The sequence below is a fragment of the Sceloporus occidentalis genome, unplaced genomic scaffold (assembly GCF_023333645.1).
Source record: "Sceloporus occidentalis isolate IW3139 unplaced genomic scaffold, rSceOcc1.0.p SCAF_1, whole genome shotgun sequence".
In the NCBI taxonomy this organism is placed as follows: Eukaryota; Metazoa; Chordata; class Lepidosauria; order Squamata; family Phrynosomatidae; genus Sceloporus; species Sceloporus occidentalis.
The window spans coordinates 75,516,336-75,536,093 of record NW_028316981.1 but is presented as its reverse complement, the minus strand read 5'-3'; the positions used below and the strand labels follow the sequence as shown (position 1 = coordinate 75,536,093).

The 19,758-nt window shown below is 42.1% G+C and overlaps 1 protein-coding gene across 2 annotated transcripts in view; it reads left to right on the top strand.

Moving 5' to 3' along the window:
• BSN (bassoon presynaptic cytomatrix protein) overlaps positions 1-9,166 on the top strand; it is a 274,395-nt gene extending 265,229 nt beyond the window's left edge. For both annotated transcript variants that reach the window (XM_089525741.1, XM_089525751.1), the window contains 3 exons: positions 1,738-1,792; positions 2,404-2,505; positions 4,168-9,166. In XM_089525741.1, coding sequence (XP_089381867.1) covers positions 1,738-1,778 — 41 coding nt within the window. In that variant the 3' untranslated portion in view covers positions 1,779-1,792; positions 2,404-2,505; positions 4,168-9,166. The remainder of the gene's footprint in view (positions 1-1,737; positions 1,793-2,403; positions 2,506-4,167) is intronic.
• The last annotated feature ends 10,592 nt before the right edge of the window (positions 9,167-19,758 follow it).

The window sequence follows — 19,758 nt, the reverse complement described above, 5'->3', positions numbered from 1 at the left end:
ATTTTCACTCTTATGAAAGTGAGGAGGGGTAAATAAATTCAAAAGCAAGCACACAATGAAATTGCATGGAGACTACACACAGTTACAATGAGGAAAGTAGAGATTGGATAGTAGAAGCCCTGAAGAAGCAACTACTGGAGATGATGAATAGTACAAACCAGTATATGCTCATTTGGCTGTGAGGATCCCTGAAAAGTTCAAAGAAAGTTGCCTTATACCAAGTTAGGCCATTGATTCATCTAGCTCAGCACTGCATTTTCTGAACACCAGTGGTTCTGCAAGGACCCAGGCCAACCCATCTCCTGAAGATGGAGATGCTAGAAAGTGAATCTGTGAACTGTGCTATGGCCTCTCTTTTAGTAATAAGCTGACTTCCACAAACAGTGTAAGCACAAATATGAACAGACAGCTTACATGGATAGATATATAGCGACTAATATTTAATGTTATGATCAATAGGCAAATTGATCTTGGGGTGGAAATACCAAGTTCGTTGTTCTAAATGGCTTTTCATTCCCACCAAAGACCCAAGTGTGGAGCTTGAAATCCTAGATCCAACACTGCACACGGATATCCAAGTGGCAGTTGTGGTAAAGAGTGTGTTTGCCTAGCTTTAGTTAGTGATAGGTTTTTCATTTGCACTTACTCTTGTTTGTTTCACACCTAATGAAAGGTGCAAATAAAGTTCTGAATCGTAAACCTCCAGCCCATGAGCCAGATGCAGGCCACAGGAGGTTCCCATCTTGCCCGTCAGCTTCCCTTTTAAAACTATAGTGTTCAGTAACCTGAGATGAGGATCTCTGAAGGACTGTTTCTGCCAAGCTGCACTCCCTGCCTGTCAGTTATAGCCAACATAAGAAGGCCCTGCTCTATATAACATTGATGAGCATGCCACTAGAAGTAATATAAGACAGGGCTTTCATTGTGGCAGCACACACTTGTGTGCTGCCACAAAGAGTTTGAACTGGACTCTTTATTGACAGGCAGGCAGTCAAGATGTTTTTATTTCAGCAGCCTTTTAATAGATTTAAGGGTTTTATTGACTGCAATTCCTACTGTATCAGGATGATGTACTTATTGCAGTGATCTGCCTTCAGAGATTTTATTGGTACCAAAAAGTGGAAGGGAGGGACAGAAAGAGATACAAACACTATATTACAGAGATGAGGAACTTTTTCCATTGTGACAGTGCAGTTGGTTCCAGGCTAGCACATTGATGGCTGTGGGCCATAAGTAGGTGAGGCCACACACCAAATCATGTGGGGCCACACCACAGCTGGCATGCAGGCCCTGAAAGAATTGTCTGGACACAATTCACTCATTCTGTCTCATATTCTCATACACCTTGCTTCCACTGCAGTTAGATTTTTAAAAATACTCCATTAGTATCAGTAGGGGAGGGGTAATTTTCAGGGTGGTTGTAGTGCTGCAGAAGGATTATTATTCCTGTCCTGAGCAGCACTGTTCTCCAAATGTTCCCTGTGCTGCTTTTTAAAGAGTCTTACTGAAGCATAGTAAGGAAGTGGAACTCCTTATCTCCAGTCACTGATTGGAAATAAAGGCAAAGAGGAAACTGATGGGCCAGATGGAGGCCTCCCATGGCCTGCCTCTGGCCCACAGGCTGGAGGTTCTCCAGTCCATTTATGTAAGCTGAAGTTAATGTGGAAAGCTATAGGTGCGATTTGGTGTTGGTATGGTATTTCAGATATAGACTTTCTTTTTTCTTTACATCCATAGCTGTGTCAGCTTTTGGCAAGAAATTCACATCATTTTGGTGAGAGAACACCACTGGGTAAGTCTCCTTTGACCATGTTCAGTGGGCCCTTGGTATCCACAGGGGTTTGGTTCCAGGGCCTGCCGTGAATCCCAAATCCATGGATGCTCAAATCCCATTAAATTCAGTGGAGCAGTGAAATGGTGTCCCTTATATAAAATGGCAAAATCAAGGTGTGCTTATTGTTATTGATATATATTTTAAATATTTTCAAGCTGATGATGGATGCTTGAATCTGTGGATAAAAAATCTATGAATAAGGTGGGCTAACTGTGTATTCTCAACCTTAAGTGACCTAATAATTACCAGATATCAATACACATTCTGTCTACCCTGGGTACTGCAACTGCAAGACCCCTGAAATAATTTTGTATTTTATAGCTAGGTTCAACTACTGCTCCCAAGAGAGACCTTTAATGGTTCTAGTACCTTGATATCAAGGTTAATTGATTGCTTCCTTAACTCTTTCTCAATGTTTTCTCTCTCCTCCTCCTCCTCCTCCTCCTCCCCTTCCTCTTCTCTCTCTTTTACAGTTTTACCGATAACTTCCTTTCTTTTTTAGTATATGTGCCCTTTTCTTTACTAATAAAGATCACTTTCTTTAATGTCTCTCTCTCTTGCCCTGACAGACGTTTGAGAGAATAATAAGTGGAAATCTCATCATTGCACTGGAAAAACCTATGAAGATTCCATTGGAATTCAGTCTGCTGCTCCAGACTCTGGGTATAACAGTGAGTGTCAACTGATTATCTCTGTTCTTATATCTGAGCTCCATGTTTATATCTATCTCATTTTATCTGGAATGAGAATGGGATCAGATACATGGCTTTCATCAGCACATTCCCCTCTTCACTATTTTTTGTTTGTTTGTTAGTTTGTTTTCATTATATTTCATTTTATGTCCTGTTTTCTCCCTCTTCTGCCATTTCTGTCTCTGAGCCTCCCATCATGCTGTTCCTGATTCTACAGCAGGAAAAGGAATCATACATCTTCCAGATGTTGTTGAATTGCAATTCCTCTTAGCACCAAGTAGTATAGCCAATGGTGAGGAATACTGGAAGCTGCAGCACAGCAACCTAGCCTAGAGTAACCTCCCATACTGTATAAAGACATTTGATGCACCAAAATTCAATAATGATGTGGAGAAACTAGAGCATGTCAGAGGAAAGCGACCAAAATGGTGAAAGGTCTGGAAACCATATCCTATGAAGAGCAGCTTAGTATGCCTGGGTATGCCAGAGACAGAGAAGGTTAAGAGAAGAGAAGGTTAAGAGATGACATGACAGCTGTGTTGAAATGCTTGAGGAGTGACAGAAACACAAATGAGGATGTCTGTGTAGTTAGTTTTACTAAGGGAGATCACTCCTATTAGTACTCATTTAAAACAGTGGTTTCCAACCTTTGGTCCTTCACACGGTTAAACCTTCAGCTGCCATAATTCCTAATTGTTGGCAAAGTTAGCTGGGTTTCTGGAGTCTGAAGTCCAAAATGAATGGAAGACCAGAAGTTGCAACAACTGATTTAAAACAATTCATAAAATCATAGAATCGTAGAGCCGGAAGAGACCACAAGAGCCATCCAGTCTAACCCCCTGCCATGCAGGAACTTCCATGCAGGAACAATTGTGTGATAGTGACTGTCCTTGGAGCAGAAGCTGTGATTTTCTGCAGGCAAAAGCCAACATTTCCACTCTATACTCTCCACCCTGTCTGTAGAGTGGGAGGGCTCGTATAGGAATATGCTATTTTGTCCATTGCTGGACTTACTTTCATCAAGAGAGGCAGTGAGCTCATATGCAAAATAATCTTCCTCCACTAAGAGGAAATGTACAGCACATAGTTATGCTCTGCCTCTATATCTGTCAATTCCAGTACACTTGGCAGTACTGGGCTGCTTTGCCCTTAAGACTGCAGCCTTAAGCCAAGAGCTGAAAGAATATCTTTGTCCTGCTGTCCTGATTCCAGCCCAGGGGTGTTCTTAGAGCTTTTCCACTTACAGCACAGTCTCCTTTGATGGCTCAGTCTGGGTTTTCAATCAATCATAGGGAGATCCCTGAAAGAACTGCATGGTTTTTTTATTTGGGAACAAAATGAACTTATCCCAGCTGAAGTAAGTGGGTAGCTATTTTCCCTTCCTGCTTCAGTGTGTAGAATACAATCAGAACTGGACTTGTAATTCAAATGGAGAAGGGAGACTGAAAAGCCAGCATCCTAACCTGCCCCCTCCCCCCAGTCCTAATCTTAATATAGCATATTGCAGCTGTGCAGAACCAAATAACTTTCTCAGGTGATGTTTTTGGTGATCACCCAAAGGGGATCAGGAAATTGTGTACCAAACCGTGAAATTTTGTTTTCTGTAATAGACTTGTATGTTTGTTTTGTTTTCCTATCAAGCTTTTGAAACCATGGAAAACAGTAGGCTGCGAGACTGAAAGAGGAAGAAATGTTTATACAGATGTCTGCCTGTGGATCGATCATAAGCTCCTAAGGGCATCTGAGCCAACTATCAGAAGAAGCTTTCAGAAGCCACTTGATGTCAACTCTGTGGTTCATATTGTGTGAGCCCCAAAAGGTGGAGACAGATTCTTAGCTGGAGAAGATGTACATAAGAGATGTGTTTAAAGAACATGGATGGGCCTGTTGCAACTTGTCACACAGACTGGCCACTACCCTGATGCTGGAGGAGATGTCTGGCACTCCAGAGACTATTCATGGCTGTGGCTCCATTTGTGCCTAGGGTCTGACATGGGGAGCCATGGCCCTTTCTTGAGATTATACACAGAGTTTCTCTCTTACTGAATTTTAACTCTAGAATCTTCATAGGTTTTTCTCACTTTCCAAGATATGCTTGAGTTGAGGGCTGGGAGCTAAATGCTCCATTCTCCTTCACATTCCAGTTTGCCCCATCAATCCCTCCACTTGCACAGTGTTTGTTCCCTCTCATCATCCCTGCAGTGGAAAGCATGGGACGAAGAGAACTCGGACTAGGACCTAACACTGTTTCACTATTGAGATAAGAGGCCATAGGACTCTGAAAGGCAGTGCGAACTGGCTGACTATTGACTGAAGCAAATGCTGGCCAGGCATGTCTATCAGCCACCCAAAGCCATCCTGAAGCCATTCTAAAGCATTCAAATGGCAGTGCTTTCCATTGTTAGTGTTATGCATTGTTTTATGTATGCCTGGGGATCATTTTTATTTTTAAAACAGCCTTAATCATTCCATTTTTATTTACATGTATACCTCATCGACACCCAAGATTTGGGGGTTTGGATTTTTGTGTGTGTGAGGTTCCTTTTTTTCTTTTGGTTTTGGTTTTGTTTGTTTTTTTAACTTTGTATCAAACATATTGTTTTCCTCTTTGCTTTGTACTGAGTTAGCACATGGGCTGTTGTCGGTAGAAGCAATAGAGTGCAGAAGGCTATCAAGAGCACAATCCAGTGTTGATGAGATCGGGAGAGCTTGCCTCTGCCATTCCTCCTTCCTACTACTGTGCAATTCAAGTCCTTCTTAAGCCATTACTGGTGGGCATGCTCAGGACGATGGAGGAGCTACATGGAGCAAATTATTGCCGAACCTGCTAGAACAGAGAGCTCTTAGCACTGTAACCTGTGTGAGAGCTAAAAGAAAAACCTGTGAAACAGCTCCTTTCTTTTGCTGTAAAGAATTCAGCACGTGTACAGATGCTCTGATTTCCATTTGTTTGTGCTGTCTGTTTCCTGCCCGTCTCTTGTCCACGCTGAGCATGCTCAAGAACAACAATTCATTGGTGTGACCCATAGGAGCTTCCATTCACCATGGGTAACAGCAAAATGATTCTCATGTCTAATGTTCTATGCAATGAAATAACAAAATTTTAAAGAACAACTGTTAATATTTAATAAGTTCAATGTTATGTATAAGGATTTAATTGCAAATGTGCTATCAAGAAACTGGATAGATATCTTTATATCAAACACCTGTGTGTATGAAGTTTTCAATTAGTGGCATGCTTGATCCGTTTGAGGGACACTTTTGCCAAAGGGTAGCCATAGAGCCGGTGACTGTCTGTCTGTTGTAGAGCATGGCTTGCTACTTCTCTGCACGGTTTCATCTACTTAGAATGCTTGCTGTTCTTTGCTTGAGGTTAATTTTTTTTCTCTCCAGTTGGTTCATCTTCTCTATTGAATGCCATTAGCAGACTTATGCACTTGTTATTGAAGGCCTGTCAGTGACACAATGATGTGTAATTAGCCTGCTGAATGTAACACCAGATGTTCTCTGCTGAATTACATTAACTCTCCTACCTTTGCTGCTTCCTTCCCTGCAGTAGCCATTAGTGCCCTTTTCTAAAAGATCCTAGGCTTTGTCTAGACCTTAAGGCCATTTATCCTGTCCAAACATTTGATCAAAATCATCTCTAAATATGTGAGATCACCAAGCTAGAGAAGGTGCTTTACGTATGAGATTTACTGACAAATTATACAAGAGCAACTGGAACAACTCTGGCATAAATTAGTGCAGATATACAACCAAATTTCCTTTCCTAGGTTCAGAACCTGAGGATGCACAATGGTGATTGGTGGTGGTGTTGGTGTTTTTAATGAATAAAAGAAACCCCGAACCCTGGCTCCTGAAGCCTGGAGACTGAGAGCCAGTGAGAGGTGTAATTTAAGATGTGGCAGATTTCAGAATATATAGAGCAATCATTTTGACTATGCCCATACTGTTGGGGCAATAATGGCATAGGAACTTTTCCCTCACAACTAGATTGAAAGGGAGACTTCTCCAAAATTGGAACAAATCAGTGAGAAAGAAAGCTTCAGATCCTAACATCGCCTGAAAGTATAAGACTTTTCCTATGGAATTTATAGAATGAAATAAACATTTCCCCCTTTTGATTGATGCACTTGACAAGAACATTCCATGTCCTGAATGCCACTGTCTACTTCATAATGGCATGGGCTCATCAAGAGAAGCTGCAGTGTACAAGGGAGCATACTTTTCATAGAGCATCTTTGCATATATTATAGATTCTAGAGGCACTTCTGCAGAGAGTAAAATAAAATTCAACATATCACCTAACAGGTCAGTGAGTATAAGGGCCATTTCACACATCATCACATATAGGTAAACCAGTGTGCTGAGCAGTAGTTAATCACAGCCCTCCAACTAGTGTTCCTGTATGATACTGATGCAAGCTTTCACTTGAGCTGCACATGCTCAGATTTTACATTTTATATGTGTACTTAAAATGTCTTAGATATACACTTAAAGCCTGATGTGGCTCTTTGGCAGCTGGTAGAATAACATTGACTTTCTACAGTTATTAGTCTGAATCTGCATTATTTTAATAAGCCTTAGTGTCACACAAGAATTAGCACATGGAATAATGTATCTCATCACTCAAAAGCACTACCTTGAAATTCTAAAAGGAAACAGCCTTCCATAGTCACTAAAGGCTCAGGGCACAATCATACTTTGCAATGTGTTTGGCAGCAATGATTGACATAGCAATCACCTATACTCCTGATTTGTCACTTTTGTGCCCAACTGGAAGGTATAAGCAGAAGCCTTAGAAAAAGCAGGTACCTTTTCATCTCAGACACATATACAATGAAAGCAGGTGTCTGCCTGAGGAAGAGGCACAGTCATCCCCACCTGTTGTGTGCACTGGACAAGGGCAGGTTGACTCTCATAAGATGAGTAGACTGCAGAACCAGTGCACCCAGTCTCTGAATCAGTCTGGTGTAGGCATGGCCTGCTCAGTGGCTCATGAAAACTGAATTCTGCTCCTCAGTCAAGATGCAGACATACTGCCTATATAACCTTTAGCACTATCTGCCCCTCCTGCTCTAGTAGTCTAAATGACCATAAAGTCAGAACACCTCTAAGCCTTAAGCTAATCATTTCTTCAAGAGGTTGTATTATTCAGTGGGGAGTTCATACTTTTGTTTGTATGCAGAATAGAAGCTGTTTTCTTGTGTAGCCAAACCATTGTTTTTCACCAGCGCTTAGAGGAACTAAAGTGTCATGTCATACAGTGGTTGGTTATGACCTTGAAAGTTCATGTATGAAATAAAGGCAGAGGTTGCATGAGTTGTCTCTCATAATTGACAACTCTCTAGAAAGCATAATCAAGCACTTGGAATAGAAAGGCTGAGAGCAACAGGAGAGGCCAGAAGATATTGTCTTAAAAATGCTAATTGCATTCTCTGTGTATAAAGGAACTGCACACTAATACTGGTTGCAGTTACCCATCATCAGGCTCTCTATTTTACCACCAATGCTTACGTTGCACAGTCTTGGTTCACACTAGACTTGTGGCCTCCAGGGCAGCAGCTGAGTGCATTAATCCTTCAGAAAACCATAGTGGAAATAATTCCCAGAAGGAAGGAAGGAAGGAAGGAAGGAAGGAAGGAAGGAAGGAAGGAAGGAAAGAGACAATAACTCCTAATGGAACTGCATCCAGCATGGAAGGTGGGCATTGGTTCTTAGCAGCTGCTTCAGTTAGGATGACAAGTTGGGTTAGAGAGACTCCTCTCTCCCTCCCTCTGTATCCTGGAATGGAGCTTTGCTTCCATCTTGAGCTGAACAAGGCATTTGACAGTGGGAACTTCAGCTCTCTCCACGCAGCTCCTTCTCAACCACTGCAGGACTCTCCCACAATGACAAGTGCATAATCTGAGGGTGCTTCTTCAGGGCTCTAGGTTGAATTTGTGTCCCCTACAGGTTTTCTTAACAGTGGCTGCTACAATCTCCCTCCATCTCCATCCCACCCACCCACTCACCCCATTGTAAATATATGTACAGTGTGTAAAAAAAATGAAATAAAATAAAAAAATCTCATGTGAAGAACAAACGAAAAAAGAAAACAATCAACTCACAGCTCCCTTTTGTGGGGCTCCATCTTAATGACCAGCACATCTGCCAACTCTTGCTTTTGTGTACAAAGAAAAAGATCAACAAACAAAGCCTGGTGTTTGTGTCTGGTTCCTTTGGACTGTTCCTCTTCTTGCGAAGCATAGCAGAGTCTTGTAAAGTTGTTGTGGCTGTCACATGACCCATACCTTCCATGCCCTCCTCCTGCCTTCCCAGTATCCTCAGTTCCCTACTCTGTTTTTTAAAATTATTTTTTATTATTATTATTATTATTATTATTATTATTTTGGAGGTGGGAGAGGTTCTGTATAACAATCAAGCAAACAACCCATCAAACAAAAGAAGTTTACAGTTGTAAGTGCAATGACCTAAATCCTTTATCTGAACATTGTAAATGATGTGTGTGTGTCCTGCTGTGCTCTGTGAGAACTTGTAGTAATTTCAGTGTACCACCTCATGTATTGTGATTCCGTATGGCAAGTTGCCCTACAACATATTTCTGTGGAAAACAGAATAAAAGGACTTGATATGATTCACAAGCTACTCTGGCTTCATCCCTGCCTGCTGGGGACGCATGAAGTTGGGGGTGGGTGTTAGTCCCAGTTAAAGCAGATGCAGTGAAACAATGGAATAATTAAAGCCAGTGGTACTCTAGTCAGGACTAACAATTGGATCTCATCCTCTGGGGCACACTTGTTTTGAGGCCCCAAGCACGGAGTTACTGCTACCCCACGTCACCTTACATTGTACTTCAAAATCTACTTCTCAAAGTTGTGATAAAGCTGGATCTGGAGCAGAACTTGGAAGTAATGAGACATAGATAACACAGGTATAGATCCTACCTTGTCTCAGCAGAGTGTTAATATCTGCGAGTGGAGTTATGCTGTGCTAGCACTATGCAATCCCTATACTGAATCCACCATAGTGGGATTCAGTATAGGGACTGCACAGTGTTAGCATAGCATAAGAAGCAGGAAGACTGCATAGCTTTCACCTCATTGCACAAAAGTCAATGCACATTGATGTATTACTTGAGGTGCATTATTGTGTGCCTGAAACAGTTCCACCAGTGGAGCTCTGGGTACATTTATTTTGCATTACCCTAGGGGAAAAGTCATTCTGTACATGTAGCACAATTTAGGCCTGAGCATGTCACCCAGCAGGATTCTGGTCATAGTTACTCAAAATGAGTCACTCTACCACTAAGCTATAACATGTCTAACAAATGCAAAAGACTATTTCACACCCTTACTCAGCAAGGGATTTAATATATATGGTGGAAGATTCCCTCTCTACCTTGTGTTTTAAGCAAGTGCATTACACAGTCATTCATATGACAGAAAAAAATTGGCTGAACAGATCACACAAATTGGTCTCACATACATACAGTGCCATGCTTTCTTCTTGAGAACATGCATCACCACCACCCCTACAAAAGAGAAATCTTCAAAGAAGCAAACATGTTAGAATATTTCAGTATAAACAGGGAAGTTCATCACATGGGAGGCTAAGTGTCTAAATCCTGTGCAGAAACGGGATTTAAATCCCGGAAAAATCCCGCAAAAGTGGGGTCGTTTTCAGACTCATCGGGGGCACTGAACATTAACGTGAAAATAGCCTGCACAGAAAGTGGACAAAATCGGCTGCTTTTTACCAGATTAGTGCTCAATGCCTCTGATGTCATGTGAAAACAATCCCGCTTTTGTGGGATTTGTCCACTTTCTGTGAGCGTTAACGCATAATGTCATGTGAAAACAATCTCGCTTTTGTGGGATTTTCCCAATTTAAATCCCATTTCTGCACAGGATAAACCCCATGTGGTAAACTCCAGGAAGGGTAAACTTCTTCCCTCTTCACACCACCTGAAGATAAACACATGAAGCTTATTTACACTCAAGCCTCACTTAGCCGTATGTCAGTTTAGTCTGATTGTCCCTACAATTCCAAAGGCAAAGATCCTTCCCAGCCCTGTTATCTGAGGACCTTTTAACTGAAGATGCTAAAGACTGGAACTAGGACCTTCTTCATGCTCTGTTATTAAGCTGCAGCCCTCTCAGGAAGTCCAGACTGCTTTTGGCTGGACTTAATATTATACCATTAATCCTATTGTCCTGTAGCACCCAAGTAAACAATTTCAGACTGATCCTGCTAGTCTTTGAGACGCGTTACTGAATGCTGAGTTCAGCAAGAAATGTAGCTGGCATACAGACTGCACATCATCTGGGTAATTGTCAAAGGCAATGGATTCTGTTCAACTAGTCTAGTCTTTGGGTTACAAAGGCAAGCTCACTGGTCTGGAACACATAAAAAGATTTCCCCAAAATTTAACTGGTAAAAACTGCACTAGAGGCCATGTCAAGTTTTACCAACACCAAGATACACTATATGCACACCTTTCCATAATCTACCAAGCTTGTGATTCTGTTTGTTTGTTTTTTTTAAAAAAGGTAAGATGACACCATATTACTAGCAGAAAACAGCAAAGACTTGGAACAATTACTAAAAAAAGTAAAACAAAGTGCTAAGGCAGGCTTAATACTGAACATTAGGAAAATAAAAATAATGACTACAGAAAATTTACCTAAATTAAATTTAGATGGCAAAGAAATAGAAATAGTAAAAGAGTTCCCATACCTTTGGTCAATCAATGATCAAAACAGAGATTGCAGTCAAGAAATCAAAAGAATGGGACTGGGAAGTGTAGCTATGAAGGAACTGGACAAGATCCTAAAATGCAAAGACATAAAACTGAGCACATGTACTGATGTGAGAAATGGACAGTGAAGAAGGCTGACAGAAGCAGAGTCAACTCATCTGAGATGTGGTCCCAAGGATACTGTGGTCAGCCAAAAAGACAAATAGGTCCTAGAACAGATCAGGCCTAACCTCTCACTTATAATAATAATAATAAATAATAAAATTTTATTTCTATACCGCTATTCCAGCGATCACAGCGGTTTACATCAAAGAGTAAGACAATTGAAACATTAGCATGAAATAATACAAAGTTAATAATTAAGAACAGTAAAAAACAAAACAAAAAACAAACAAAAAACCCTAACAACACCCTATACAAGTGGCTGTGTAGAATGGAATACACAAAGACATTGCCATGGGGAAAAGAATGACCACAAGGCTCACGGGGGGAAAGCCTGGCGGAACAAAAAAGTCTTCAAGTTCTTCTTGAAAGCATCGAGGGAGGTGGAAGTACGGAGCTCATTGGGGAGGGAGTTCCAGAGCTGAGGGGCTGAAATAGAGAAAGCCCTCTGAGCTGATACATATCGAGCGTCTGGAACTCTTAAAAGATGTCTTTCACCCGACCTGAGAGTGCGGGGCGGATTGCATGGGGAGAGGCGGTCCTACAAGTACCCTGGGCCCAAGCCATTTAGGGCTTTATAAGTGATAACCAACACCTTGTATTCGGCCCGGAAGCGAATAGGCAGCCAATGGAGATCTTTTAGGACTGGTGTTATATGGTTGGCCCTGGAACATCCAGTAACCAGCCGAGCAGCCATATTCTGCACTAATTGAAGCTTCCGGGTTTGGTACAAGGGTTGCCCCATGTAAAGCGCATTACAGAAATCTAATCGAGAGGTTACCAGAGCATGTATAACGGTTTCAAGGTCCCCCCGGCCAAGGAAGGGTCGCAGTTGGCGTATCAGCCGAAGCTGATAACAGGTGCTCCTGACCGCCGCATCCACCTGAGCAGTAAGGTGAAGCGATGAGTCCAGAAGCACCCCCAAACTGCGAACAGAGTCCTTCACAGGAAGCGTGACCCCATTTAGGACAGGTGGAAAAATTTCCTTACCCAGACCAGGAGAGCCAATCACCAGTACTTCCGTTTTCTCTGGATTCAGGCTGAGTCTGTTTTCCCTCATCCAGCCCATTACCGACTCCAAGCAAGCATTAAGAGGAGAGATGCCATCCTTAGTTACTGCATCAGACGGAGACATAGAGAAAACTATTTGGGTGTCATCAGCGTACTGATAACACCGCGCCCCGTGTCTCCGGATGATCTCTCCCAGCGGCTTCATGTAAATGTTAAAAAGCATAGGGGACAAAATCGCTCCCTGAGGGACCCCAGGTGTCAGGGCCTTCCTATCGGAGCGACAGTCCCCCAGCTCCACCATCTGGAATCTGCCCGAGAGGTAGGAATGGAACCACTGCAAAGCAGAGCCCCCGATACCCAATTCCCTCAGGCGACCCAGAAGGATACCATGGTCGATGGTATCGAAGGCCGCTGAAATGTCCAAGAGCACTAACAGGGACACGCTCCCCCTGTCCATACCCAGACGGAGATTAAGCCAAGATTGAGGCTGTCATACTCTGGACACATAATGAGAAGGAATGACTCGTTAGAAAAGTCAATAATGCTAGAAAAGGTGGAGAAAGAGAGAAATACTGCATAGATGGATGGATAGATTCTATCTAGATGGATAGATTCAATCAAGGAAGCCACAGCCCTGGATCTGCAGGAGGACGGGGTCTTGGAAGAGACTTACAGGGTCAAGGATAGTTAATAGCAACCAAGATAATTCTAACTTTTCTTGGTTTTGAGAAACTCATGGTGTTTCTTAGTAACCACAGCATATTTTTTCAGATGCTCACAGACCAACTGTTTAATTATCAGTTCTAGAAGCTTTCCTGGTATAGACAACAAGTTGCCTGGTTAATTGTTGCTGGGGTCCTTCTCTCTCTCCCCCCTGCCCCCCACCCTTGAAGATGGAGATAACATTTGCCTTCTTCCAGTCTGCTGAGATCTTGCTGCTCCTCCAAGAATTCTCAAAGATTATTGACAGTGGCTCTGAGATTACATCTGCAATTTTCTTTAGTACCTTTGGGTGCAGCTCTTCTGGTTGAAAACGTAAATTAATTTAAAGGAGCTAAGTGTCTGCTTGAAATCCAGTCCCAAGGTATTTAGGGCTTTATATGCCAATCACAAATCTTCAAAAGTTGCTCCAGAGTTATTCTGCCAAACAAGGGCAGTCCTTTCAGCACTGGTGTAAGCACCCTTCACTAGCTGCTATGTTCCGTATGAGTTGTAGCTTCCAACCCAGACATATGGGCAACTCTATCTATCTGTTGTTATCTGTGTTTGATTCGACCCCAACTCATGGTAATTCTGTGGATAAGACATCTCCAGTTCCCCCTACGCACCCCTGCTCTGCTTAGATCCTGCAGATTCAGGCCTGTGTCCTCCATGTGGTGTACAGTCTTCCTCTACCCTCCTAACATTATTGTCTTTTCTACTGAATCATACCCAAAGTAGGATAGTCTCAGTTTGGTCATCTTGGCTTCCAGGGAGAGTTCAGGCCTAATCAATTCTCAGATTAATTTGTCTTTTTGGCCATCCACAGTATCCTCAGCATTCTTCTCCTTCACCACATCTCAAATGAGTTTGCTTGCTTTCTCTCAGCAGTCTTCACTAACCAGCTCTCACATCAGTACATAGTCATGGGGAATATAATGGCTTGGACAATTCTAACTTTTGTACTCTATTGTGTATCTTTACACTTTAAGATCTTGGCTAATTCTTTCTTGGCTGCCCTTCCCTTTCACTAGTCTTCCTCTTATTTCTTGTCTGCAGTCTCCTTTCTGATGAATGTTTGACCCAAAGTATAGGAGTTCTTTAACTATTTCGATTTCTTCATTATTTAGGTTCAATTTGTGTAGATCCTCTGTGGCCATTATTTTTGTTTTCTTTATGTTTGGCAGTAAACCTGCCTGTGCACTTCTGTTTTTAGCTTCCTTAGTAATTGTTCCAAATCCATGATATTTTCCACTAGTAGCATGGTGTCATCTACATATCTTAGACTGTTGATGTTCTTTCCTCCTATCTTCACTCCTCCTCCTTCTAAGTCTAAACCTGCTCTTTGTATGATATTTGCTGCATACAAGTTAAACAAGTTGGATGATAAAATACAGCCTTGCCCGATCCCTTTGCCAAGTGGGAACCATTCTGTTTCTCCATATTCTGTTCTAACAGCAGTCTTTTGTCCTAAGTGTATATTTCTCATCAGGACTGTTAAATGTAGTGGCATTCCCATGTCTTTAAGAGCAAAATTTGGCCATGAAAATTGGCCAAGTTTACTTCATGGTTTATAAAAGGAATCTCCTAGGTCCCAAACAGGAAAGAAGCATAAAAACTATACCAAAAAAAGTGTCCCCCACACCCATAGGGGATCTAGGAGGCAATTTTAGTATAGTAAACGTGTCAAAGAAAAGGGGGACAAGGAGTTAGGGAACCAAAAATAGCTTTGGGTAGTACACTTTCCCTACTCTGGCATAATGTGATAAAGGGCCTCACAAACTGTCACATGGTTGGTTTTATGGTAAGGAAAATGGACTTTCTGCTGATGATTGCAATTCTGCAATCATATGCTTACCATATCAATGACACATAAATACCATCCAATATTTCCCAGACAACACCAGAGTGTGCTCAAGATGGCAAATACTGTATATACTGAAATATAAGTCGACTTCATGCATAAGCTGAGGTCAGGTTTTGGGGACAAAATTATGGATTTTGCCATGACCTGTAGATAGGTCGAGGGTAAAATTTGGAGGCTCCTTTAGTGTGTGTATGCATGCATGTGGCAAGAGAGACTTTCATTGAGCCTTTTCTTCATCATTTCAGCTTTCATTTCAGCCAGAGGTACAGGCGGGAGGGGGACTCTTAAGCAAACAGCAATATCAATCTTATTTATGGGTCACTATTCAAACATGATAGCAGCTCTTTCAGATTTCCCCATGCAGTGCGGAGAGGAGTTTAGCAAGAAAAAGCCAAGCAGAAAGAGTCCTGGGTGAAGGTGAGTCTCTTTCTGCTTGGCTTTTTCTTGCTAAACTCCTCTTCACACCAAATGGGGAAATCTGAAAGAGCTGCTAGCATGTTTGCATAGTGACCCATAAATAAGTCAACCTGGGATTTTAGGGTCAATTTTTGGGCATAATTTTTTAGACATATAGAGTATATATGGTATAGGAAAAACAGACAAGCTAGGAGAAATTGCGTCATTTTCCTTTGGCCCAAACCTCCTCTGTTTCCTCTGCAGAATTAATTGAATACAAATGACTTTTACACTTTGAATTCAGTTTGCAAGCACTGAAGTAAACTGAGAATGGAGGAAGAAACAGATAGGACAAGAGAGCAACTGGGATATTTTCAAAGCAGCTGAAAAGATGGGATAACGGAGTAATAACTAGGAGAGTTGGAGGCAGGGTTGGCTGGTTTAAACCAGGTTGGTTTAAAGCATAGTTTATAACAAAACACCTCTAGTCTTTAAAGTTTATTATTCATATTATTATTATTATTATTATTATTGAAGTCTGGCAATTGTTACTATTTTCCAATCTTCTTACTATTAATTTTAATAGTTTATTGACAGTTGTTCAGTTCTAGACCAATATCCAGTGTCTATCCAGTTGGTTATTTTTAATAATTTTATTTTATAGTGCAAGAAATGCCATTCAGAACCAAAACAACTTGCTTTAAAAAGAGCACTTTTTAAAGAACAATGATTATTTAAGCTTGCGGCCATAACATTTGAACTGCATTTTGTGACTTAATTATTATTTTTTTAATCCTATACTGGTGTAGTCCTACACTTTAATGCAACAACTAGTTTAAACCGAAAAACACAGCGGGGGGGGGGGGGGGTTAACCTGGTGTTTTTTTTCCCTAACCCTGGTTGGAGAGTATGAGCTGGGCTTTTTCACAATCTCATTTTGCAGCTTCACTTTCAAAAAAGATGACTAAGGCCTGTTACAGACAGCCAAAATAAAGCTGCTTCGAGTCACAGTGGAGGTATGGTGTTTCAATGATGCATGCGTCCTAAGAATCCAGAAGTCGCACCAAAGCCACGCTCCAGTCCTGGCCTTCCATGGAACAGTGTGGGACCATGTGTGCTGCTTCTCCAGCTACCATACTCCAGAACCTGTGGGAGAAAGCCACTCGCCCTTCCCGTACTACCCAGAGCATCCCATTGCTCTGTTAGTGGGACACTCTAGCCTCACTTGGAAAGAGAATTTAAAACCAGGTCAATAGCTGGCTGCATCTAACACTGACTGAGAAAGAGGCCAGAGAAATATAACACCCCTGTACTAGTTGTCAAAGAAGTAGCAGAGATTGCATTAAAGAAATCAGAAGAAGACTGAGACTGGGAAGGTCAGCTATAAAGGAACTAGATAAGATTCTAAAGTGCAAAAACATAAAACTGAGTACAGTATTAAAGTTAGGATAGTCCCAACAATTGTATTCCCCATCACCATGTATGGATGTGAGAAATGGACAGTGAAGAAGGCTGGCAGAAGGAGAACCAACTTATTTGGGATGTAGTGCTGAAGAAGAGCGCTAAGGATACCATGGACAATCAAAAAGAGAAACGAATGGATCCTAGAACAGATCAGCCCGGAACACCTCCTAGAAGCCACAATGGCCAAAGTGAGACTGTCAGACTTTGGACAAATCATGAGAAGGCATGAATCATTAGGAAAGTCTATAATGCTAGGAAAAGTGGAAGGCAGGAGAAAGAGAGGAAGACTGCATACTAGATGGAAAGACTCCATCAAGGAAGCTACGGCCCTGAACCTGCAGGACCTGCACAGAGTGGTAGAGGACAGGAGGTCTTGTAGGTGTCGCACTCACAGGGTTGCCCTGAGTAGAAGTCAACTACAGGGCAGTTAACAACAACAAGCTTTGTTAGTCTATTGCTGCATGAAAAGGCACAAGGGAGGGGGAGTGGGGAGGAATGTAAAAGCACCTTTAAGACTAACTGGTTTCTATGTTTGCATGAACTTTCATAGATACAGTATAATCCCACTTCTTTGATTGCAGTACATAATGATAATAAATGCTCAGGTATAAAGCATATTTCAACAGTTGTGGAAGTGAGACAGAATGTAATACGATCCAGAAGGATGCAATTCATAGCCCTTTCCCAATTTTCAAAGGGAAACTGACTTTAGCTAAGTAGATTTGTTACTTTCATACATCAATGCTAACTGACCACTACAAAGATCTGAAAAACCTGTATTAGCTTAGGCAGCCTATTCAAAATTTAGGGCAAGGCTTACGATTTGTATCCTTCTGGATCCTATTACATTCCATCCCACTCCTACAACTGTGTAAATATGCTTTTTAAAGGTAAAGATTTCTCCTTTGACAAGATTGTCTAATGACTGACTGTAGTGGGTGGTGCTCATCTCTGTTACTAAGCTGAGGGAGCCAGTATTGTCAAAGACGACCTGTGGTCATGTGGCCAGAATGACTGCCCAACCAAAGTGGTACCTATTTATCTGCTTGCACTTTTATATGCTTTTGAACTGCTAAGTTGGCAGAAGTTGGGACTCGTGATCAGAGCTCACTCCATCACAAAGCACATGGGCCTCAAACTGCCAGTCTTCCAATCTTTAAAGTCAGAGTCTACTCTGTACAGCATCTGAAGAAGTGGGTTTAAATCCACGAAAGCTCGTGCAAAAACAAATGACAGTCTTAAAAGTGCTGCTACATTCCTTTTCCCTACCCTCCTCTTCTTTTCATAAAATCCCTGTGAATCCCTAAATAAACTCTTTCATTGAAAACAGAGCTGAAGGATCCTGATCTCCCTGCTAAGATGGCTTGGAATGATTTTTAGCCTAGCAATAAACAGCATGCTCTTTCATTCCTCCTCAGAACTGGTCCCCTACAGCTATATCAGAGGCTAGATACTGGGCACAAAGATCATGTGCCAAATCACTAACAGACCATTGGGAAACAGAGAACACACACACAGTCTTTAGCCAAAAGCACAGCTCATCAGATCTGAGGCTTTAAGCAGGGACTCGATTCCTCAGGAACAGGATAGGATTTGCTACTGCTAACCCAGGAATCTGCAATGAGGCCTGATGGAGACTTTGTTCCTCTCTCAGAGATCTAATTACTTTCCTCTCACATTTTCACTGCCTATGTCCTCCCCTCCCTTCCCCACCCACCCCTTGTGTGTTACCGTACCTAGGTCTTTCTCACCCACCCACCCCATGCGGATGCAGCTCCCACTCAGTGCTTGCATGGCCATCTGCCACCCAGCGCTTTGCATTGCCACTGACGAGGAACAGGCAGGCAATACCAATCAGCCAGTATGTCACTTGCCACTACCCTCCAGTCACACTGCCATGGGGCTAGCTTCCCACTCGGCTTCGCCAGGAGAAATCTTTTGATCGCTGAAATATAGATGCCCGGCTCCATGGGGGAATTGCTCCCACAGAGACTGAAGTCATTAGTGCCCTGGGCAGGGAGCTGCTGCCTGCTCCTCAGCAAAGCGGCTTCCTCCAGGAGGCCCATGCGCTCCCATTGCCAAGGAGCTGCATGCCGACCAGGGAGCGCACAGCTTGTCTGTGGGAGTCACACAGCATGTGCTATTCCCCATTCAGTACTGGCACAGGAACACTGAATCCCACACAGCCAGGGCTGGCAAGAATTGGCATGAGGCACCCCTTGTGTGCCAAAAGGCTGCACTATTTCAAAGTGCCATGAAAATGGCATACATTTCACTTTAGAGGGAAATAGTTTTCAGGCCCTGAACAGCTCCACCAAGAGTGTGACAACATTATTTTTCAGATTACAGCTCCCAGAATGGCAGTGGCCCAGCTGGCTAAGGGATTTTGCTAATTAGCTTACTTGCTGTTCACCGCTATGATCTTTGGAATAGCGGTATATAAATAAAACAAATTATTATTATTATTATTATTATTATTATTATTATTATTTTGGGAGTTGCAATCAATAGTAGTAGTAATAATAATAATAATGTTCCCAAACATCAACACATGTCAACTGTCAAAAGTAAAGAAAGCCACAGGCTGCTATCACTCACCATTTTTAAGGGCTTGAGTGTGAGGGTCCCAAAGGTTTTCCTGCCTCTTTGGTTGAATGTGAACTATAGAAATCATGTAGTTTGACACCACTTTAACTGCCATGGCTCCATCCTGTGGAATCATGAGATTTGAAGGATGTTCTGGCACCAGCACTCACTACAGTAGAAGGCTTAATATTTCACGAAATTACAAATCCCAGAATTCCACAGCATTCAGCCATGAGTTAAAGTGGAGTCAAACTACATTACAGTTTGCAGACTGGGCTGAATC